The 25084-nt window shown below is 46.1% G+C and overlaps 1 protein-coding gene and 1 pseudogene across 4 annotated transcripts in view; one reads left to right on the top strand and one right to left on the bottom strand.

The window, feature by feature from the left end:
• Positions 1-25084, bottom strand: part of PLEKHA2 (pleckstrin homology domain containing A2) — a 74773-nt gene that overhangs the window by 4442 nt on the left and 45247 nt on the right. For all 4 annotated transcript variants that reach the window (XM_036118931.2, XM_036118929.2, XM_036118930.2 and 1 more), the window contains 8 exons: positions 24134-24182; positions 22659-22756; positions 15462-15602; positions 14722-14868; positions 14305-14373; positions 13830-13900; positions 9759-9822; positions 75-152 (listed from right to left, as the gene is read on the bottom strand). In XM_036118931.2, the coding sequence (XP_035974824.1) occupies positions 75-152; positions 9759-9822; positions 13830-13900; positions 14305-14373; positions 14722-14868; positions 15462-15602; positions 22659-22756; positions 24134-24182 (717 nt within the window). The remainder of the gene's footprint in view (positions 1-74; positions 153-9758; positions 9823-13829; positions 13901-14304; positions 14374-14721; positions 14869-15461; positions 15603-22658; positions 22757-24133; positions 24183-25084) is intronic.
• LOC118552485 (U6 snRNA-associated Sm-like protein LSm8 pseudogene) lies at positions 3167-3676 on the top strand (annotated as a pseudogene).

The raw sequence follows: 25084 nt of genomic DNA on the forward strand, positions 1-25084 counted from the left end.
AAAAAAAAAACCTGCCCACTCAGAATTCATCTCTAAGTTGACAGTGACCATGTACCAGAAAGGAAGTGACTTACTCTGGGGTGGCACTTGAGGGCCTGGACAGCTGCCCCGATCTCCTTAATCCAGCTGTGCATGTCTTCTGGACTGTCCGCCTGCAAAACAGTCTTAGCACTTAGGGAGAAATGTTTGGCATTATGATTTCAGCTCGCAAGTCTGTGGTTCAATTCTAAGTTTATAAAATCACACCATTAGAGCTGGAAGGAGCCCAGAGATCATGTCATCCAGTGGCTCTCAGACTTTTGAGGACATTTGTTCCCTGCAAACTCGTATTTGACACCCCATAAATAAAACAGCTCCAAGTGGGGCAGAGGCCGTTCCTGCTGAAGCCCCTCACCCTGTCTGGAACACAACTGGCCTTTACAGAAAAGGAAAATGTTGAGCCAAAGCTCAACACTTACGGTTGGTCTAGATTCCAGTTCTTCTGACTCCCAATGCAAGCATCTTTCTACCACAGCTATCCAAACAGAATAATCCCTTTTTCAACTCCAGTCCCACTAAAGCCAAATCCTCCGCAAATCCTCCAAGATACATATTATCTCCAGGAACAAGGCTTCCCTCAGAGAACAAGCGACCTGGGTCTGTCCAGACTCCATCCAGGCCTGGAGAGTTGGTAGACTCGGAGCACCAAGCTTACCATCGTGTAGGACACTGCTGAGCCGTTAAAAAGCATATCCCCCAGAAATACCTACCAACCCCAGAAGGGGGCAGCAGCGGCTCTATGAAGAAAGGAAAATCAAATGGCCAAGCGGCTGCAGGTGGAACCCTCAGAATTCTCAGCGCCTTCCCGCTTTATAGGAGTTGCATTCAAGTGAACCTTGCAAATGTTTGCTGTGGCCCTCCTCGGTCTCACACGTGGCATCAGGTGCCAGGCACAGAGATGAGACCAAGACCAAATCCCTGACCTCCAGAAACTTCCATTTGTTAATCTCTCTCTGCTCCCTGTACCTTCCCCTAACAGCCCTACCCAAAATCACAAGTGTGTGCCTTTTTCTAAGCAAGGTATATGTAAATGCCACACTCCAGCCTGCAAAATTCTCCACATAGGCCCCTCACTTTCCCATCCCCCAGATGATTCTTTCATGTTGCTCTGTATCAGAATAAAACACGACTAGTTTTTAAATCCTCAAACTGGTGCTCCTACCCCTTTCTGTCACCCCAAACAAACCCTCATGAGTTAGGTGTGTGCAGAAGACACTTAGAAAAGAAATGGTTTCAGGGGCACCTGGGTGGCTCAGTCGGTTAGGTGTCTGCCTTCCGCTCAGGTCATGATCCCAGGGTCCTGGGATCGAGCCCCATGTGGGGCTCCCAGCTCAGCGGGGAGTCTGCTTGTCCCTCTGCCTCTGCCCCCCCCACTCCTGCTCCTTCTCATGCTCTCTCTCCCAAATAAATAAATGGAATCTTTAAAAAAAAAAAAAAAAGAAAGAAAAGAAATAGTTTCACATCCTGGCACACTGGGTTAAGCGGGTATAGCAACGAGGTGAACACCTCTCTAACATGCTAAAGCTGCAAATTCCTTGTATTCTCTCTCCCCTGGGCTCTTCCCAGTTGTGTGACAACCTGGTGGTTGGTTTTCCAAGAAAAAGATAAATCCATCCCTAGTCCAAGAAGATAAACAGGATAAGCTGTCCAAGATTCTTCCAGAAGTTATTTTACTAATCTCAGGGCTAGCCTGTTCCACAAGTAGAGCCACTGGGAAAATGCAATGAACTCATTTAGGTAAAGCACTTTGAACAGAAAGTATTAGTTATTGCTGTTACTATCATTACACGAGGGACACAAATGAAGCCTTAAATTCCAACACTATGTATATAACACATATATGTTAATTGGCCTCTCCCTGAGACTTTTTTTCTGTTTCCTCATACTCAAACTGCAGATAATTCCTGCCTAAGGATCAAATTGTCCAGATCAAATAAGATAACCTATTTGGCTTCTTTGAGTTGAATGAGATGGAGGTAATTAAATTGTCCACTAGTAGAAAAGCATTTCTCAGAGATTTTCCTTCTAGGGAGACAGAGGATTTGGTAGGGAGAAATGTCAGAGGATTGGGAGACATGGAGACAGGAGCTGAGGGAGAGACAAACGTTTCCCACATCATGCAGGAGGTCCAAGATTTTCATGAAACAGACTGCACGATCCACATGACGACAGTTTCCAGGGCTATTAAGCTACTTGTACCCCCTCCACCACCCAAGCACAACACAGCACCCCCCACGTCAAATGTCCCACAAGCCACAGGCCACCTATCTGACTGTCCTTTGAGACCCCACCAATGCCCTCATATGTCTGTCCAGGAACCCACCACCCCACGAGCCTAGCGGTCTTCACCCCAGTCTCCATCTAGCAAGGAGCCACTGAGGAAGAGAAAACAAGGCACCACCTGACTTAACATCTGGGGAGCCAGACACAAGAATCAAAATCCTCTAAAACACATTTAAATTGTTTACAATTCCCCTCTCATATAAGTAACGCTGCTATTCACACCTTTGTGCACAAAGCTTTTTTTCATTCTTATGATTCTTCAGCTCCTGGGAAAATTACTAAAGAATATGCATTCTTTTAAGGCTCTTGTTACATCTGGCCAGAGAGATTTCTGGCCAAAAAGATAGATTTCACTTGCCACCAATATATTATTTTTTTATGTGCACCCTTGCTAGAATTAAGTATTACAATTTTTAAAGTCTTTGCGAACATGATGGGCAAAATAATTAAATCTCTATCTTAAAACATTTAGTAATTGGGGCGCCTGGGTGGCTCAAATGGTTAAGCATCTGCCTTCGGCTCAGGTCATGATCCCGTGGTCCTGGTATCAAGCCCCACATCAGAATCCCTGCTCTGCAGGAAGCCTGCTTCTCCCTCTCCTGCTCTCCCTGCTTGTGTTCTCTCTCTGGCTGTCTCACTGTCAAATAAATAAAATCTTTAAAAAAAAAAATTTAGTAATTAATAAAGATGGAAACTGTTTGCTAATTATGTTTTTTCCCCAATTCTCTAATCCTGCTTAAGGACATTTTCTGTCAGATAACCTATAGAGTTAATCCAGCCAGGAGGATAGTAATAAACATTAGTAAGCATTATTTTAATGTTTAACAAATGTAATTTTAGGCGGGCCTTTTTAGCTCCAGTTGTCGCCTGTGTTCCTGGGGTGCCCAGAGCGGCCGGGCAGAGCATCATGACGTCCGCCTTGGAAAACTACATCAACCGAACTGTTGCAGTTATAACTTCTGATGGAAGAATGATTGTGGGAACACTGAAAGGGTTTCACCAGACCATTAATTTGATTTTGGATGAAAGCCATGAACGAGTGTTCAGCTCTTCACAGGGAGTAGAACAAGTGGTGCTGGGGTTATACATCGTGAGAGGTGACAATGTTGCAGTCATTGGAGAAATTGATGAAGAGACAGATTCTGCGCTTGATTTGGGGAATATTCGAGCAGAACCTCTAAACTCTGTAGCACACTGAGGAAAAATTACATACATCGGACATCTGTAAATCTTTGTATAGAAACTGATTATTCTGAGGATGATGTATGGAATTTTTATGAATGTGTAATTTAGACTTTGACTCCATATTGATTCATTGTAATATGATATGTAAATTAAAATATTTCTACATTTCCTTGAAAAAAAAAAAACAAATGTTATTTTAAATATTATTCAGGGGGTGCCTGGGTGGCTCAGTCAGTTAAGCATCCGACTCTTGATCTCAGCTCAGGTCTCAATCTCACGGTTGTGAGTTCAAGCCCTGCGTTGGGCTCCACACTGGGCATGGAGCCTACTTAAAAAATAATATAAAATAAAATAAAATAAAATATTATTTAAATAGAAAAGCAAATATTGTGATAAGAATGAGAAAAAAGAGACTATCACTTTATTGAGATCACAACTGTAATCTCTATTAGTAGTTTTAGAACTTGGATTCACTGGCAACAAAAATTCAGTGAAACCTTAAAAACTGTATGCAAACATATGGCGTATGTGTATGTCTATCTTTAATGGAAAGCCTGTGCTTAGCTTTCATCAAAAACCCAAAAACAGGGGCGCCTGGGTGGCTCAGTTGGTTAAGCGACTGCCTTCGGCTCAGGTCATGATCTTGGAGTCCCTGGATCGAGTCCCGCATCGGGCTCCCTGCTCGGCGAGGAGCCTGCTTCTCCCTCTAACCCTCCCCCCTCTCATGTACTCTCTCTCTCTCATTCTCGCTCTCTCAAATAAATAAATAAATCTTTAAAAAAAATATTTAAAAAAAAAAAAAACCCAAAAACATCTTAAAACACCATCACAAAGGTGAACCAGAAGTAAAAAACAGAGCTGAAGTCCATGCACCCCATGATGAATTATGAAAAGTCTAAAAGATGCTTAAAACTCAGTAGAACAAAAGGGGAATTGCCACGCTCCTTCATCTCTTCCTGGCGTGCTTAAGTGTGTGCATTTGTTTCTGGCACTTGGTTAGAAAGAAAAAGTAGGGTTTCTGTCCTTGAGAACAGTTTTTGAGGTGAGAGGAACAAAGGATATTAAAAGGAATCACGGCAGCCTGAGGTTTATCGTAGTCCAATGAGCTTTTTTACTGAGCACCTACAATAAACCCAGTACCATAACAAATGCAACAGTTTGAAGCAATGAATTCCAGAGGTCATCAGTAACAGGCCTCCACTACCTACCGGGTGGCTTCTGCTGCAGCTGTCCAACATTTGTAGGATGCTCCTTCTGCATTCTATTCCCCACCTCTGCGCTGCCCCCCTTCCTAAAAGCTAATAATCCCTGCCCTCTTCCCAGGACCCAATCCCGTTTTTAGACACAGCCCGGCCACATCCAACTGTCTAGGCTGTACACTACATAGTTTTAAGTGATGTCATTCACCCTATAGTCTAAATTAAAACAGTGAGTATCCAAAGAGTTCTAGCCCAGCACTCCGCAATCCACATGGGAGCCCTCTTATTACTATTCTTATCCTGACATGGACCCCTAGTTCTGGCAACTGGGCTTATGCCAAGTTACCCAAACCAGCCTGCACTACATTTCTCATCTAGAATAACTAAATCCTCCAACATAATACCCCTGACCTTCTATGACTGGGAAATAGAGAATTGGTGAACCCTGCATGCCTTGTATTCCAAGGACTGAAATCTCATCTTGAACCCTTGCCCAGAACTGAGAACCGTCTACAGGCTGATCAGTTCGCTACTCGCCAAGCTTAGATACCTGATTACTGCCAGATCCTGGATCTTGGTCACCACGATCCATCTGCCCTGACAGCCAGTGCCCCCAAGCTGGTCTCTCCTGGTCGTCTATGGCCACACCCTCTACATCTTGGGCTCTGCACCAAGCTGCTTTTATTTTTTTTATATACTTTTTTTTCAATTTAAATTCAATTAATAACATATGATGTATTATTGGTTTCTGAGGTAGAGGTCAGTGACTCATCGGTCTTACATAACACCCAGTGCTCATTCCATCACGTGCCCTCCTTAATGTCCAGCACCCAGGTACCCCATCTCCCCTCCCCCCTCCCCTCCAGCACCCCTCAGTCTGTTTCCTATGATTAAGAGTCTCTTACAGTTTGTCTCCCTCTCTGATTTTGTACCAAGCTGCTTTTAAACAACACAAGTGAGTAGGTCCTGATCTAGCACCCGATTAGGTGCCTTCCTAATCAGTTCCACAATTCAGGTTTATGACCTCGAACAAATAATTTACCTTCAGACACTCCGTTTCCTCATCTGTAAAATGGAGATGGCCTCAGAGATTGCTGAGAAGTTAAGTGATATGCTGCCTGTAAACTCCTTAGCACCGTGCCTCTCACAACTGAGTGTCCAACAAACGGTAGCATCCCAGGGTTCAAATTATACGGAAGCATGACATAGAAGGCATGCGTGACAGAAGGTAAATGACCAACACCTCAGCAGTTGGAAGCCAGAGCCATGTTGTCGCCCAAGCCTCCGTGCCCTGTCCAAGGAGGCTGTTTGCTCTGCCTCCAGCTGCCCGGCTCTCTGGGCTAGCTTCCCTGGGTACCGAGCATACGCGGTTCTTTCAGGCAGATTTACTGAACATACACTAGGAAGCAGGTCAGAATACCACTGAGGCATGGTGGCAAAAGTTGCTGGCACCACACTGTAGGAGGAGTCGTTCTATGCTTTTACCTTCTGCATGAGACACAATTTTTCCTTGGAACAAATGACTGACAAACTATCTGGCAAACTTACTCAGACTTAGGCATATGGTGGACTCTTTCTCAAAAATGAATGAAAGGAGTCCATTTAGTCAAGCAAAATCATGAAAGTATTTTTTTGCAGATGATGAATTTTGAGCTTGCAAACAAAATTAAAATTCCAAAAAGTGGTATCCTCCTCCATAAGCTTGACAGCTTTCTGTACTTAACGACTTTGTTAATGAGGATCCTTGTGGTGATATTAACAAAGGTGATTTTTTGATATTATATAATAAAATGTGTCAATATTTGGAAGGTCTGCATACCTCAGTGGGACCACTATTTTCCTAATGACCAGTGCACAGAGTTACAAAATCATGCACTGGTAAAAAGGATCCATTCAAAGTGCAAAACTGACCAGTAGATTTTCGTGTAAGACTGAAAGTTATGGATATGGATATTGGCTTCCAAATACCACATTGCACCTAAACATTAAGAAAATACCACTTGTCAAGTTTTGATATAGAATCAGAGAAAAATATCCACAATTATCTGAAAAACTATTAAAATATTCCTTTTTTCCAAATACATATCTGTGCGAGGCCAGATTTTCTTCACATCCTTCAACCAAAACAACATATGGCCACAGATAGAACTCAGGAGCAGATAGAGAATCCTGCTGTCTCTAGTAAGCCAGCCATTAAAGAGATTTGCAGAAATGTAAAAAACAATGCTACTCTTGTTGCTTTTTTTGTTTTAGAAATATACCTGTTTTTCATAAAATATTACTTGTGTCAACATAAATGAGTTTTTAGTTGCTATCTGACAATAAATTAATACATATTCTTAAGGATTTTTACTCCATATTCTTCTCAATCTTCTGTTCTCTTTGAGTTAGGTGCTATTAACAGACTTGTCCATTCGCTCATTTGTTTATTTCAGGGTGATGCTAGTGTTCTGTTATCCCAGAAATGTGGGAGCAGAAGGCAAAGGAGGGCAGAAGTGATGAGAAGCTTCTGGTAAGTGTGCGCACACTTTGTTCAAAAGTGTTTTGAACATTGTTTTTGTTGGAGTTCTTGTTTCCCAAATCACTCTCTCTCGTCCAAAGCTCTTTCCCAGCATAATCTTTCACTTGACAAATACTTATTTCATACCACCCATGTGTCAGGCACTGTCTCTCTGAGGACCTTCATAACATGTCAACTCAAATGTCCCACAGACACTGTCAACTCAGAACCCCCAACACGAAGGCTGCCTTTCCGCTCACCAGTCCCTCCTCCCGTGCTCCGGTCTGAGTGATGGCTGCCATCAGGCACCCTGAGGCCCAGGCCAAACACCCAGCAGTGTCCTCACCTCCCCCGTCTCCCCTCACCCCACATCCAACCCACAACCAAGTCCCAGAAAATACTCTCCAGTAGCTTTTAAATTGTCCACTTCTCTCCATCCTTCCTGGTTCAAGCTTCCTTCATCCCTGACCCGAATTACGACGACAGCCCCCAAACTGCTCTCCCTGCCTCCTGTCTTACCCTCCCTCATCTGTGTCTGTACTTCACTGGGCCTGGAAACTCACAGCCAGCACACCAGTAACGCGGTCGGGTTGAGGGATATCACCTCCACTTTACAGATGACAAAAACAAGGCTTGAAAGTTAGAGCATTTGCCCAGGTGGTATTTTTAGAAGGCAGAGCTGATTGGACCACTCCCCTGGCCCCACCTCAAGGGGCCCTAACCTTCAGGATAAAGTACAAGCTCTTTGACAAGGGCTATAAGGCATGGGCCCTCTGTATGGGGGTCCCAGTCTTGCATGTGCTCTATGCTCCTTTTATCTCCAGGCTTGTTCACACATGCTGTTCCCTCTGCCTGGGCCACTCTTCCCCCAACGGACTCGGTTTAGATGTGCCTTCCTTCAGGAAACCTCCCCGGACTCCCTGAGACAGGGGAAGGTGCCCTTTTTATGGGTTCCCATGACAACCACCGCTCACTGTAATGATAGCACTAACCACACTGGTTTTTTCGGTTTTTGCTTTTTTTTTTTTTTATTCCCTCAGCCCCTTCAGTGAGGTTGTTCCATACTCATAATGCATTTAGGTTCTTTTGTCATCATCTGCATGCTGTGCTCGAATCACCTGACCTCCTAAGTGATTTTTTTTTTAATTCACATATATTAAAGTTTTCTACTCTTTACTTTACCTTGTGCTATAAAGTTCTATTTCATGCATCTGCCACTAAAGTGTCATATAGTTTCACTGCCCTAAACCCCCCTGCAGCGTTCATCTACCCAACACTCCCTTCCCCCACCCCATCACACTGTTGCAATTGCCTGTTTACTTGACAACATCTCTCTCCCTCTGGTTCAGTATCTGTTCTGTTTAACAGTGTCCCCAGTATGAGGCAAAATGCCTGGCATTCTAAGGATACCCTGCATATGCCTGTTAAATGCAAGGACTGGAAACTGTTTTGAACCTACAGCTTAAACTTTGTCCTCAAATGACAATGGAACCAGCTCTAACAACCCCAGCAATGCTAGCCACAGCTCCCTTATGCTCTCTCTTCCCCAGTGACACATGCTTGGGTCAATGAGCAGAGCCCAGGGATAGTTAAAGCTGCCAGCATGTCTGCTCGGCTGGGGGGCGGGGGGACAGGAGGACCAGCTCGGAGGGGTTAGGATTATGGAGCTGCTGCCCAAGAAATGGGGTGGGGGGGCCCTGTGGAAGGGATGGTACTTAGTGGGGACTGACACCTGGAACAAAGAAAGGGCACTGGGAACCCTGCTGCCCAAGAAATGGGGTGGGGGGGCCCTGTGGAAGGGATGGTACTTAGTGGGGATTGACACCTGGAACAAAGAAAGGGCACTGGGAACCCTGAAAAGCCTCGGCTGGGGAGCCCCACATCTAAACCAACGCACTGCATGGCAGCCCGTATGCCGGAAATGAGGCATTATCATGATGCTGTGTGGATCGAGGCATGCTCCGCGGATTGCCAGGCCGGCTCGGGTACGGACTTGGCGCTGAGAGTTTAGGCCCTGCTTGGGGATCTGCTTTTCTAGCTCCTATGATTTGAGGAAGAGCTGGGAGAGCTCCAAAGCTGTGGGTGAAGGGAGAAGCTTCAGAGAGCTGAACTGTCAGAGCCCAAACAATGACTTTCTCTGTGCAGCTGGGCTTTGCACCTGGTGCCGGCACAGGGCCCTCTGGGCTTTTGTCCTTCCGCACACAGAGATGTCCACACAGGCGGGGCTTATAAATACCCTCCAAAGGAGAAGTGAAACCCCTGGCTAGTTCTCCTTTTCTCTGCTTAGCTGGCGCCCACCAGCTGAAACAGCTAGTACAAACTCGCATTCCCCAGTTCAGAGGCTCAACCTGCTCTCACTATTTCATGGTTGGGAAGCTTCTGGCAAACATCCTGTTTAGAATAAAATGGGACTCAGACTGACAATCGGGGGCTAAATTTACCACCTAGAAACTTTAAACAAAATAAAAGAGAAAGCAGAGGAAAGGGCGAGACCTTTTAGCACACCATTCACAGAGACAGAACACCAGAGTCTTCTCAGAGTAGCTTTTTACCTGTATGTAGAAGGTCCTGGAGCTTGTTATGATTTCAAACAGGTTGTCCCTCATTAAGAGATCACTAGACAAAGAGAAAGAAAGTTACCAGGCATGCCCGCGTGCACATTGAGGACCTGATTCATCCTAAGTCAAGGCTCCAGAGTTTTGGGGGCTCCCAGGTCATTCCTCCTCCAGTCTCTGCCTCAAAAAACATGAGGGGGTCTCCTCTAGCTTCACTTCCTACAGGCTCCCGGGAGGTTCCACCATGCCCGTGGAAACCCCACACATACACCCCACCACCAGTTGTAACAAGATAAAGTTCCTTTCCCTCTACAACCTCCTGCCTAATACCTACCACATCCCATAACACCTACAGTTGCGGGGGGAGGGGTATTTTTTATTATTTTCTAAAGATTTATGTATTTATTTGAGAGAGAGAGAGAGGGCACAAGGGAGGAGAAAAGAGAGAGGGAGGGGAGAGAATCTCAGGTAGACTGCCCGCCGAGCTCGGAGCCCGACTCAGGGCTCCATGTGGGGCTCCAGACAGGGCTTGATCTCACGACCCTGAGATCATGACCCCAACCGAAACCAAGACTCAGACACCTAACCAACTAAGCCACCAGGCGTCCCTATGGGGTTTTTTTTAGTGGCTAAGATGTATAGTTCTTTGTGCAAAGCACTGCTTTAAGTGGTTTTTTTTCAGGGTCAAGCAGATGAACATTTTATTGGTTTTATAAATATGTAAATATAACTAATCAATTATTTATTTTATGTATTTATTACTATGAAGATATTATTTATATATAAATATACAGAGAGAGATTTGACATGTAACATTTTGTTAGTTTCAGGTATGCAACACAATGATCCAACATTTGTATAGATTGTGAACTGATCACCACAAGAGGTCTAGCTGACATCCATCACCACACATAGCTACAAGTTCTTTTTTTCTTGTGATGAGAACTTTTAAGGTCTACTCTCTCAGCAACTTTCAAATGTACAATACAGCATTATTAATTATAGTTACCATACTGTACATTACATCCCTAGGACTCATCTATTTTATAAATGGAAGTTTGTACCTTTTGACCCCCCTTCACCCATTTTGCCCACCCCCCCACTCCCAGCAACCACCGATCTGTTCTTTGAGTGCTTTTGTGTGTGTTGTCTCATCCAATCTTTACAACAATCCAATAAAGAACTTAAGATTTTCCCTACCTTGCGGATGAGGAAACCCAGGCTCAGAGAGGTTATGTGACTTGGCGCCAAAGTTAGTAAACAGCAGAGCAAGGATTTGAACCCAGGTCTGACTCCAGAGTCTATGCTTTTAATTACTCCACTACCGCTTGCCTCTCCTAAGGGAACCAACTCTCATTTCCAAAACCTTCCTCCCCACAAGCAGCCACCTTATCAGCTTCATTAAATTCCCGCTCTGTGGGGTGCTGGGTGGCTCAGTCGGTGAAGCATCTGACTTCGGTTCAGGTCATGATCCTGGGATCCTGGGATCGAGCCCTGTGTTGGGGTCCCCACTCACTGGGGAGTCTGCTTATCCCTCTTCCTCTGCCACTCCCCCGCAACTCATGCACGCGATCGCACTCGCTCTCTCCCTCAAATAAATAAAATCAAAAAAAAAAAGAAAGAAAGAAATTCCCCCTGTGTATCACCCTGTCCTGGGCTGAGACAGGAAGTTAATGAGAAGTGGAAGGAGAGATCAGACTACTTTAAGATGCTTCAAACTGGGTGTGAGTTTGGGAAGAAGAATCCTGACTTCTGCAAGGAAGAAGGTGAGAAGTAGCTGGTGCTCAGTGACAAACCTCAAATCAGCCTAAATTATTTACAGTGTTAAGTGCCTGCTGTGTGTATCCTGGTGCTGTGGGCAATACGTAAGGAGGGCAAGGTCTAACTGCTTCGCAATAAAAGAACCAAAAAAAGCAAAACTATACAATTAGATGTCAGACTGTGTGTTGTACGCCAAGAGTGAGAATAATTCCAAAAAAGGACTGATCACAGGCAGAGTTGGCTTCGGGAATGAAGACTTGGAAGGACATGGCAGGCACTGGGCCCGTGACATGGGCACCGGGCAGAGGAGGAACGTGAGACCAAAGACCCACGTGGGAAGGGACAGCAAGACGGGGGTCAGAAGGACCTGGGGCCAAATCCCGACTCCACTTAGAGAAAAGGTATTTTAGGAATATTTTAAAATCTTTGTGAGCCTTTGTACCCCAGCTGTAAAATGGAGATGAGAAGACCTCCCTTATCAGGCTGGCCAGCCCAAAGATCAAGGTATAAAGTATCTAAGGCATCTGCCACGATGTACGGCGTACAGTGGCCACTTGAAGCACATTTCACTGACCGTCATTACTGTCTGAGTAGAGATGGCTCTTCTTTCTGGCTAAAATGTGTTAGCTTCTTAAATTACTCACACACATACAGCACACTCGTGTCATCAACTACTGAGGAGGTGAACGCAAAGCAGGGAGGAAATCCCCGCCCTTATCACATCTACTTCCCAGGCTACGGGTCGCCTTTCAATTCGGTTCAGTTCAATTCGATTGAACTCAATTTAACAAATGTTTGAGGACTACACAGATGCCCTAAAGCTTCCTGACTGAGTCTGGGGAGGCCGCACATTCTCAGAGGCCTGGAGCCTGCAGAGCCTTGCAGACTTCCTTCCCTGATGATCTTCAATTCCCTTAATTCCTTCACTAAGAATTCAGTCTGGCTCTGGCAGCGAGGGACTCCGGCCAAGGGCGGAGCGCTCTTGTCACTGAACGTCATCTGGGCTCGCTAAGCTGCCCACCATGCCCAGGTAGCCATACAGCTACCTGTCCACACGGGCCCTCTGGAGTCAGGGGAGGCAGGAACCATCTCTGAGGATGAGCCATGTCCAATCTCTCCTCTGCCCACCATCAACGTCTGGAACCACACTTCTGAACTTCCATCTATGGCCACTTGCACAGATGACAAATTGCCACCGGGAACTTTCCTAATCTCTACTCTGCAACTGTCATTTGCAAGAGTCAGTACAGCCCCAGTTCAGTCCCTGCTCCCTTGGGTCATGTGGCATTTGTCGGCATGCGAGACCGTCCCATGCCTCCAAGTGAGAACAGTCTGCCTGTTGCTAATTGCCTCCCTGATGATGCTGGCTTGACTTCACACCATCCGTGGGATAGAAAGACACAAAGAGTCTCTAAAGACAGCAGATTGGGATGCCTGGGTGGCTCAGACGGTTAAGCGTCTGCCTTCAGCTCAGGTCATGATCCCAGGGTCCTGGGATCAAGTCTCACATCGGGCTCCCTGCTCAGCAGGAAGCCTGCCACTCCCCCTGCTTGTGCACTCTCTCTCTGACAAATAAATAAAATCTTAAAAAAAAAAAAAAAAAGCCTGCAGATTAAGGGGCAAAAGGAGGATTTCTAGATGCCCAGATACCCTTGGGTTTCTAAAGTTTAGTTCTAAGGGCATCTGTATTTGTACTGGATATGGGAAGGCCCTTGCCTCAGGGCCCCAGATCCCAAACTCATCCCATGCACTATGGCACACGGAAGGTAAATCATTTCCTAATGGGAAGCGGAAATGTCCAAAGGGAGTCACACACACAGAGTTGCTGTGAATCACCCTTGTGTTAAGGGGACGTCAGGGACTTTGTCAAAAGGAGAAGAAGGCATAAGAAGGTGAGGGAAGAGGCCCTGGCATCGCACTGATCCGACCAGAAGTGCTGATAAGTGAGAAACCTAAGGGCACAGTCCCCACTCGGAGCCCTCGGCCTCCTGGGCAATGAGCATCTAACACTTGAGAAGCATCCCAACACCAGTCTCTTCTTTCTTCCCAATATTCTTTCTTTTTCTCCACCAGAAAATTATTATATAGGCTCCACCCATCTCCTCAGGAGCCAGAGTAAGGTAGCGGGAAAAGATGAGCTTGCCCGGTATGGTCTCTTAGCTGCATCAGTTGGGAGGCGGTGAGATGCAGCCCCTGTCATGTGCATGGAGGAAGGTTCTTGAATAGAGCCTCAGAAGGCTAGTAAATGAAGATTTAAGTAGGCAAATGGGGGATTTTTATCAGAAAAGAATAAGCACAGATGATTACCCAGATTTGACCAGACACTCGTGGGTCTTGAGAACGTCCTTGAGAAATATAGTGCGCAGTGGTTCTCGGTCCTGGTAGAAAAAATAAGCAAAGAAAGATAAATGAGGCTATCCACATAATGCCACAACCCAGATCAGCTGACCAACGTACCTCTCTGGTCAGAGTTGGTTGGCTAAAACCAGGCTGCAAACAAGGCAAGGTCTCAAAATAACTATCAAGTGAGGAAAAAATTCTAAGAAGGTACTCTGTGGCTCTGACCACAGAGCAGCTCAGTGCATAGCGGGAGGGAGGAAGTTAAGGCCATGTTGCTGTATCAGTATAAAGATGCGCACACAAGAGAGATGGAAGTGGGACGGAGGCACCTCTTAAGCCCGTGTGTGTGTCCGCATCTCTACTCACGCACACACACGTGAGTGTTATTCACGGGCCGCTTGCTTCCATGACCTGTCAGAAGGGCCCCAGAGCGCCTACAAACCTGCTCACACTTGAAGTAGCAGATAGTAAAGTCATCAAGTGCAAAGAAGCGACGTTTCCAGCTCTTCCGCTGAAATAAAAAGTAAAGAGCAGGACATTAAGAAGAGGCCCCAGCATTCCAGAGAATGTTCTAGTTCTACAGTCCTGGGTACCCAGCCGGAAGGAAGCTGGGCGCCCACATTCAGACGTCGGGCCGCAAAGACTTCTTCCCATCAGGGAAGGCAATGCCTCCAACATGCAGGGGTGAATGTTTAGTCCCAAACCTCCCACCGGTTTGGGAGGTAGTTTAGGAGGCAGCGAGTGCCAAGTGCCGAGGAAGGCAGCTCGTCCTGCCAGCCAGCTGCCCCCTGTGCTACGCCCACAGCCCCGGCCCCCAGGAGTCGCCAGGACCCCCTCGAGCCCCAGCGCCGACACTCACCACATTCCCTTGCTTCACACAGTAGCCGCTCTTAATGAGGGGGGGCCCGGAGGGAACACGGCTGCCTGTCGTGGGGATGTAACTCTGAGACCTTCGAAGGATGGTGTGCGACCCGGGCTCACTCCCTTCCTGCCCATCCCCACCATTCTACAAGGAAAGAGCATCAGGATTAGCACCTCCCCTCGTTCCTCATGCGGCAAACCGGGTACCTCACCCAGCCCTCTCTGGCGAATCCTCTCTTGCCTCTTTACCCGTGATGGCAATTAAAGAAGAAATAAACAAGAAAGGGAACATTCGCATGCTCCTGTCAGGCACTGTACTGGGTAATGTCACAGAACAAGGCTCGGGGAAGTTGGGCAGACCCAGCAGAAAGGTAAGGACAGAGAATACAAACCAGAAGAGGGGAGAAACACCCTAATGGGAGGAGGGACAGTGGGCTTGTTTCCAGGCTCACCTGCCTTCCCCAGCTCCATTTCCCATGTGATTTACAAGTGCTAGTCTCCCACACATGGTACAGGACCATACTGGCCACACAGCCTCAAGATAATGGTGGCCTCGATTTCTGCACTGCTATTCTTCATACACACCGCCGTCCTGGATTTTCTTGACCACCCCATCTGCACTGGCTCCCCCACCCCCAACTATCTGTCCTCTGTGCTGACCTCCTCTATGCCCATCATTGGCCCACTATGGACGCTCCCATAGCTCCACCGGCCCCTGGCAGCCCCGGGCCCCAGCACCTGGTTGATGGGCGTGTGTACCACCACCCCTCCGATGATCTCTGTCTTGTAGGCCACCTGCGGCTTCTTCTCTAGGGCTGGAGGAGCTGGTAGGCTTTTTATAACTTCAGTAGTCAGGGCCAGGTTCCCAACTTTGGGTACCTGGAAGAAAGACAGCTTAGGATAAATGGAGGGGGGGAAGCACTGGGGAAGGGGCAAGAAAAGCTAATGTACCAAATTCTAGGAAGACCTCCTCTCCTCCCCAGTCCTTCCATCAACCCATACCTGAGCATGAGGAACTCTGCCGGCAGAGCCCGCTCTACACACACACACACACACACACACACACACACACAAGTACTGAGCACACACTATGAGCCAGCCCTTCCCTGACTACAGACCAAAGACAAAACAGCAAACAGACACGTCCTGCCCTCACGGCATGGACATTCTAATAACAGAGACTGACAAAAAATGCAGAGCCGAACAGTCAGAATAATTACAAATTGCTATGAGTGCTGTAAAGAAAATAAACAGGAGCTGAGATAGAGAGCAGCAGGGGAACTACTTGAAATGGGAGTGGTTAGCGGAGGTCTCCAGAGGAGGAGATGTTGGAACAGTAACCTGGAGAGGAACAGGAACCAGGGATGTAAGGAGGAGAAAGCATGCTAGGCCGGGGAACAGGTAACATACATGGGGGCCATGGTACAGAATTAGGGGAGCATGAGCTTCGGAGCCCAAGGACCTGGAGTACCAACTCCTGACCTATCACTAACTCACTCAGTGACCTTCAGCAAATCATTGAACCTCTCTCTAGGCCATAACTGTCCCATGTAGAAAATGAAAAGGGTAATAATATTCATGTCATAGAGTCATTGTGCTTATCAAATGACAGAGTATATACACTTAAAAACTTCAGAAATACAAAAATATAAAAGTACAGCTGACTCTTGAGCAACGCAGGGGATAAGGGTACTGACCCCTACATAGCCAAAACTCCATGTATAACTTTCAACTCCTCCCAATTTTAACTACTAATAGCCTACTATTGACCAGAAGCCTTACTGATAACATAACATCATAAATTAACACATATTTTGTATGTTCTATGTATTATATGCTGTATTCTTATAATAAAGTAAGCTAGAGGGGCGCCTGGGTGGCTCAGTCATTAAGCGTCTGCCTTCGGCTCGGGTCATGATCCCAGGGTCCTGGGATCGAGCCCCACTTCGGGCTCCCTGCTCAGTGGGGAGTCTGCTTCTCCTTCTCCCTCTACTCCTGCTTGTGTTCCCTCTCTCGCTGTGTCTCTCTCTGTCAAATAAATAAATAAAATCTTTAAAAAAAAAATAAAGTAAGCTAGAGAAAAGAAAATGTTATTAAGAAAACCATAAGGAAGAGAAATACACTTCCAGTCCTGTAAAAAAAATCTGCATATAAGTAAATACATGCAGTTCAAACCCATGTGGTTCAAGGGTCGAAAGTATTACAAAATACTTTAACTAACATTTCACGAATGGTATTAACATTTACAAACACAGCCCTTTTTGAAGAGTTATCTCTGTTCCTCTCCTCGGCAGAATTAGGGCACCACAGGCAATCACAGAATCACAGAATTTTTATGGCTCTTTTGACACCACAGGCCACAGATTGCAAACTGGTGGCGTGAAGGCAGATTCTGGCCAAACAGTGTTTTGTTGGTCTGATGCAGTGTGTTTTTCAATCTACATTTAAAGTTTGGGATAGTTCACCTAAAAATTCAGACTTCCAGCCAAGCAGTGTTTCTCTCTTTAGATGGAGAACATTCTTCAGTTTGCCACTGTCCCTACCCTGCTCCTCACCACCGAGGCCACGAGTCAGGTGCTGTTCATCCTCATTTATGTTGCTTTCCTTCCTCCTTGCTCACTTCACTCTTTTATACTGGCAATTCTGATGAAATCTTTCATTTTGTAAGAAAATAGGAGAGGCCCAGGCCAGTCAAGTCAATGGCCCAAAGCCATGGTTAATAACTGGACAGAGACTAGACCCTAACTGCCCACTGGGGCGATATCCACAGGATCACGGAGCCTGTCCTTCACACAAACTCAGCACCTCTGTGGGTCTGCAGACTGCATGAGTAACGCTAACATCTTCACTGCTTCTACAGCCTCGGGAATTAGAAGGAACTAAGTAAGAACCTAGACCTTTCAACAGCTCATGATTCAGGGGCCTTGGAGAATTCTGTCAAGGACGAGACCGAGGACCACTCCATTCCATGTCCGTTCAAAGGAGGAAGAACTCCGGGATGACACTGGAGCCCCAGAAAGAAGATGAGACTCCTCTTCCTGGCCTGTGCATTCCATTCACATAAACAAGGGTGACCTCCGCCCACCAGCTCTCCAGATGGAGCCAGAAATCCACCTTCTCTTTCCCTTCAGCTGTCCGCACAGCAGTTCCCACTTCTATGAGCCCCATTCAGCGTCAGGCAATGTGCCACACTCTGCTGCATGATCTCTATCCCAAGCAATCTTATGAAGTAGGCATTATCTTCTCCTTTTTATAGATGAGATAAATGAGAGCTCATTAAAATGAAGTAAGTTTCCCCTAGGACTGCCTGACTCTCCATTGCTGAACGTCCCACTACCCACTTATGCCACCCTTTCTTTCCCTGAGCTTCACTATTGTGTGATGGGACTCCTTTGAAGATGTTGATCATTGCTGGGATGTTTAGTGACATCACCACCAAGGAACAACAGAAACTCCCCCCACATGACCTAAATGAACTCCAGCCAAGAAGAAGGAGGGGAGTAGCCCTTTAGAGCTCCCAGTGGCCAGAAAAGGATTCATGTTAGCTCAGCTGTTGTGTTGCCTCTCGGAATCTTGTCAGCCCTTGTATCATGGGCTGCTTCTGCCTGTCTGCCCAGAGCTTTTCCAGAGCTTCCTGAGACTGAATCAGCCTGTGGAGGACAAAGGCAACAATAACTATGCCCCAGAACTTGAAAACAAGGTCATTCTTTTGGTTTGGCCATATCCCCAGAGGCCTAAATTCAAGGTATGTCCTCTTCCATCCACCTGTGAAGTATTCTCTGATGTGGGGAGAGTCTATGGATCTCATTTGCAATGTGAAATGAAAATTACAGGGACATGGGATGCCTGGCTGGCTCAGTTGGTGAAGCATGTGACTCTTGATCATGGGGTTGTAAGTTTGAACCCCATGTTGGGTGTAGAGGAAGGAAGGAAGGGAGGGAGGGAGGAAGGGAGAGATGAAGGGAGGGAGGGAGGAAGGAAGGAAGAAAGGAAGGAAGGGAGGGAGGGAGGGAGGAAGAAAATTACAGGGACTCATCTTATTTCCGGCCAGGCAAGGCCAGACAGCAATGAGAAATAATCCAATGGGGACAGGGGGCTGTGCTTTACCTTTACTGCTCAATTTTCAACTGTTTTGGGAAATGTAGTAAGTGGAATAATGTCCCACTAAAACTATCCACCCATAAACTCAGAATGTGACCTTATTTAGAAATAGGGTCTTGCAGGTGTCATTAAATTAAGATCAGGTCATACTGGTTTAGGGTGGGCCCGAAGTCCAATGACTGATGTCCTTATCAGAAGAAGAGAGGACACAGGGACACAGGCATACAATGATGGAGGCAGAGAGAGGAGTAATGCAGCTGCAAGCCAGGGCACACCACGGACTGCCCGGAGCCACCAGAAGCTAGAAAAGGAGCCACCCATTTGCTCTGGTAGTCCCACAAAATTCATATAGGAATACTAATACTCTGAGAGAATCCAATTCCTTAAATAGGACATGTCAATCATTTCTTCAATGACAAGGACCCAGTGGCCTTAGCACAAAATGAACAGTGATCCGTGGGCAGAAAAACTGGATCCATCCTGGCTCCTTGACCTTGGGCAAGTCATTTTAATCTCTAGGCATTTCCGCCACCCCATGTATAAATGGGTATAATAACGCTTGCCCTTCCTACTTAAGGCTTTTATCTGAAGCCACATCCGTAAAAGTGGTGTGTAATCTAACATAATTTACAATGGTTATTCTTTTTCAATATTTTCATAAACTCTTCTAGGTCTTGGAAGTCACAGGTCCTGGGTTTGAATCTCAGCTCTACCACTTCTTCAACTCTAGACTTTGGGCAACTCTGATTTCCATTTTTCTCATCTAAAAACTGGCAGTAAAACCACTTATCTCACAAGAGTGATGTCAGAGGGGTGAATAATATAGCACCTGTGAAAGCTTGGCTCAATACATTATCTGTTCTTTCTTTCATCTCTGTAGCCCCCAAGGTGCCTGATGCTTCACTTGTATATAAGGCGTCCTAAAGGGAGTGTGCATGCCATGGATGTGCTGCCCCAGCCCCACATCCTCCCTCTTCCCAGCCTCCCTGAGGAAGGACACAAGATACAGGACAATATGACAGTGGAGAAAGGAGTAAACCCTTCCAGGGCACAAACAGATTAGGAGATAGAGTGCCCCTCCTCTTCCTTCTATCCCACGGGACCTTTGGCGGGGGTGAAGAGATGTATGAACCAAGCCAAGGAAAAGTAACGGGGATCCTGGAGATGATGGAGACCCTGCAGCAAGCTTTGACATTCCAGCAAGCCTCTGGACTCCCCAGCCTCTGGGCACCCCCATGTTCCTTCCCACTCCTGTGGCTTATAACTTCTGTTCTGTGGGGCCAGAAAAGGGGCAGGGGGAACTCGCTGCTTAGAGTAACCCTATGAGGGCTGAAAGGCCCCCACCACCTCACAGGCTGGGTAGCCCAGTGTACCAGACAGGAACAGAGGAGGAAAGCCCAGAGGCAAGGCTGAAAGAGAATAAAGTATTAGACATTGAATGAAACGCCAAAACTGTATAAGACACAGACGGGTGAAGATCCGACCGTGAACAAAGAAAACCTGTACTAAACTCAGCACTCTAGAGCCGTGTGCACAAGCAGAGGAATGTGAGTTAGCTGCAATCCCCCTCCCTCCCCTCAGTTTTCTCTCTTTTCCCGGGTTTACCAAGGTTTGTCAAAATAACAAGCTAGCAAACCAGACCACCTCAATGACAGAACTGTACTCTGCCTGGGTCTGGCATCACAAGAGTTGAATAGGTGTACAGATTTCTTCTATTAATTTATTCACAGAAACCCTGAGGTATTTGGGAGAATAATCTGCCCCAGTACATAATGGTTACTATCAGAAATGACTAGAATGTAAGCATTTCTGACTGTATGATACAGAAAATCAATCTTCCAATTACAAAATGGGCAGAAGACACGAACAGACATTTCTCCAACGAAGACATCCAGATGGCCAACACAAACATGAAAAGATGCTCATCATCACTCATCATCAGGGAAATGCAAATCAAAATTACAACGAGATATTGCCTCACACCTGTCAGATGGCTAAAATCCACAACACAAGAATCAACAGGTGTTGGCGAGGATGTGGGGAAAGGGGAACACTCTTGCACTGTTAGTGGGAATGCAAACTGGTGCAGCCACTCTGGAAAACAAGTTCCTCAAAAAGTTAAAAATAGAACTTCCCTACAATCCAGCAATCGCACTACTGAGCATTTGCCCAAAGAAACAAGAACACTAATTCAAAGGGATACATGCACCTCTATGTTTATAGTAGCATTATTTACAATAGTCAAGATATGGAAGCAGCCCAAGTGTCCATCAAGTGATGAATGGATAAAGAAGAAGTTGCATACATATATATAATGGAATATTACTCAACCATAGAAAAGAATGAAATCTTGGAGCACCTGGATGCTCAGTCGGTTAGGCATCTGCCTTCAGCTCAGGTCATGATCTCCAGGTCCTGGGATGAAGCCCTGTGTTGGGCTCCCTGTTCAGCAGGAAGTCTGCTTCTCCCTCTGTCCCTCCCCCACCCCCGGCTTGTGATCTCTCCCTGTCAAATAAATAAATAAAAATCTTCTAAAAAATAAAATTAAAAAAAATTTAAGAAGAATGAAATCTTGCCATTTACAACGACATGGATAGAGCTAGAGTATTACGCTAAGGGAAATAAGCCAGAGAAAGACAAATACCGTATGATTTCACTCATACGTGGCATTTAAGAAATAAAACAAGCAAAGGGGAAAAAAATGAGAGACAAAGCAAGAAACGGACTTTTAACTATAGAGAACAAACTGATGGTTACCAAAGGGGAGGCAGGTGGGGGATGGGGATTAAGGAGTGCACTTGTCAGGATGAGCAGAGGGTGATGTATGAAGTGTTGAATCGCTGTATTATACACCTGAAACTAATATAACACTGTATGCTAACTAGAATTAAAATAAAGACTTAAAATAAAAAAATAAAAATAAATTTAAAAAGAATATCAATCTTCTCGGCATACAAACCACGGTTTGGATGCCACAAGTCTGCCTACTATTGATGAAAGGTCTAGTTTTTTTCCAAAACATAAAGTTTTCCCTCTTCTCTTTCCTACCCTTTTCCCTTTTCTGTATTTTTTTAAGATTCATTTATTTATTTGACAGAGAGAGAACACAAGCAGGGGGAGCGGCAGGCAGAGGGGGAGAGAGAAGCAGGCATCCCACCAAGCAGGGAGCCTGATGTGGGGCTCGATCCCAGGACCCTGGGATCATGACCTGAGCCAAAGGCAGACACTTAACCGACTGAGCCACCCAGGAGTCCCCCTTTTCTGTATTTCTAAGGAAGAAGAAAGGAGTTCACCAGCAAGTCAAAGAAAATGAAAGTATTCATAGAACAGTCAGTGAACCAGCTCAGTGATGCTGTCAAATGGAAAGCTTTTTCAGGACAGGTTGGTGGGTGGCCTGGACCAACCCCTAGGCAACCTCTTAAAGGAAGAAGAGTACTCCCTTACCCTGCTCCCAAGCCAGTAAAAAGTTCTGACTTCCCTCTTTATATGCTTTTCCCTTTACTCTGCTTCTCATAGTCAGCAATCCATTTTCCAATCCCACCACGTTCTGAATCAGCATGCCAGAATGACCCAAAACGCGACTGACCAGGAGCCCTCCCAGGAAGCACCAAGGGGACGCTCCATACACTTCCCCTTGAACTTGATTCAAACTCAAACTCTCAGTTCAACTTGTGGTTTGTCAGCCAAGGTGTAAGAAGAGGTTAGGGGGAACTGGGTCTCAACAGGCTCCTGGGAAAGCCCCTGCTGTTGGCTGAGTGTCTCCCCACCACAAACAGCCCACGTGCTGAAAAGAGGCACTGAGTCCCTCCAGAAAAAAGAAGGAATCGTACGTACGGTGATCTTGCTGGCTTGGTTCAGGGCTTCCACCCAGTCCTTCAGATCCTTCTGGTCATTAGCTTGAAGAAAATACCTCTGAGAGAGGGCATTGATGACTGCAGTAGTCATGGGGGAAGCAAAGAGAAAAACCCAGGTCAGAACACATGCAAGACAAAAAGACGCCACAAAACTAAGGTGCTTGAAGTAGCAAGGGGGAGAACTCCACAGAGCACTGAAGACATCTGCCATGGTGCAAAGTCAGCTGCATGAATATCTGGGAAGCAGCAGGCTACAGTTGCTCTCTCTTTAAAAGTGTGAATTATTCCATTAGCCACGAGAACAACACCTGTTCGTGTTTTAAAACCACCCCCTTCATGTGCTGTTGTACAGGGCTGAGGCTTCTAGTCCGCCCACCATCAACAAGACACGAGCTTGAACTGCTTTCTAGAGGCGCCAGCCGATTTAGAGTCATGATGATACAGATAAAGTTTTGGACCCAGTGCTCCTTGTTTCCACTGGCACAACTGGCCTGGCTTGGGAGTCTTGCCTGTGGTCGGAAAATGGAACAAAGCTTGCCTGAGATCAAATCTGTGACCCTGACCTCACTCTCAACCTGTTCTTTCCTCTGAGCACTCCATGAGGTCAATCGTTTTACTTCTGGGTTCATTACTTATCTTGTTTAGATCTGCTGACCACAAAATCTGAGATAGTCATTTCTGAGCTTAGCAATGATATTTGAAAGAAACGGGACAACAAGAACACCAAAGAAGCCTGAACCAACCCGAAGTCAGGAGAGAAGACAGCTCAAGTGACCATTTTATTCTCCTAGCAAAAATAAGCCAGAACTATAGGAGGCGAGCATCACGGGGTAGACAGAGAATTCATGAGTTCATTCACTCACTCAGCAAATATCACTGAGCATCCACTATATGCCAGTGGGGGTACAGCAGTGACAAAACAAAGGGACAGCCCTGCTTCACAGAGCTGACATGCAGAACCACCCTAGATAAACAGGAGAGGCTACTCGTTAGCATCTGCTTGTAGCACTTAGCACACTCCTGAGAACACAGTAGGAGCCAAATAACGACTGATGACTTAATGAGTAGGGGCATCCAATGAGTGACCCTGCTTCCTGTGTCACTCCCAACTCTGGCACTCATGTGGCAATGCTGAGATGCTCAACAGGATACTCCTTTTCTATTGTTCTACCTTTCCTGAGCATCTGAGAGGGGGGTTCCCAGAAACTACTAGAAGATACCCTGGACCCTGCCCTGCGGAGTCAGGAAAACAGAACCATCGCTGGTCCCCATACCTCCGTCTTACGGTATTAACTATCTTCGCAGTGAGACCAAGGAAAGCTAGGCCCGTCGCCATGACTGAAGTCACGCCCACACGCAGAGGGCAAGTCACATGTGATCACAGGACTGTCTGCGCACAAAGAGGAAGCTGCTCCAGGAGTGTTCAGAAAACCCAGTCCCCAGTTCAGTACTCACCAAAGCAAAATGGAGTTTTGGGTTTCTGCTTCGGTGTAGCTATGCTCACCTAAACCAAATAAAAAATAAAAGAAACAAGAACATGTTTCTAAGACGGTTGTAAAGCATTTTTTTTCAAAGTTTTTCTTTTTTTTTTTTGCTGTGAAACTTTCCACACAAAGAAAGAAGAGTATATAAAACATATATAAACATTCTAAAGAATAAAAATTAAGTAGAAACCCTGTACTCACCATTCAGATTAAGAAATAGGCCATTATCAGTCCTATTTCTTAGAAGCCCTTGTGTACCCCTCCCTGATAGAATCCCATCCCCACCCCTCAAGGGATAACCACTATCTTACTGTCTACCTTAATCTTCATCTTTGCAAAAACACTTTGAAAAGCCACCCAAGGGGCGCCTGGGTGGCTCGGTCGTTAAGCGTCTGCCTTCGGCTCAGGTCATGATCCCAGGGTCCCGGGATCGAGCCCCGCATCGGGCTCCCTGCTCAGCGGGAGGCCTGCTTCTCCCTCTCCCACTCCCCCTGCTTGTGTTCCCTCTCTCGCTGTGTCTCTGTCAAATAAATAAATAAAATCTTTAAAAAAAAAAAAAAAGCTACCCAATCCGACAAAATTCTCTTTGGACCACACAACCCGTACTTGGCCCATTCACACTAGGAAGATTCCATTCCTCTCTCAACCACTGACCCCTTCCCTAAACAGTTCTCCAAATTAAAGGTGGTATGGCTACAAATACACAGATTCCAATTAGAGCTCACAGAAAGGTCAGGCAGCATGCATTTGGACACATGGATCAATGTCCTTTATATCTACCCTGACTGCTTAACCCTGAAAATAAGAGGGGGCCCAAGGAATCAGAGCATACCTATGCATTTAAGGGAAGGGAACAGAAGAAAGTAGGAATATTTTTATAGCTCCTGTTGTGTTATTTCATTTAGTTTTTTTCAATCCTACC

The sequence above is a fragment of the Halichoerus grypus genome, chromosome 3, assembly GCF_964656455.1.
Source record: "Halichoerus grypus chromosome 3, mHalGry1.hap1.1, whole genome shotgun sequence".
Classification (NCBI taxonomy): domain Eukaryota; kingdom Metazoa; phylum Chordata; class Mammalia; order Carnivora; family Phocidae; genus Halichoerus; species Halichoerus grypus.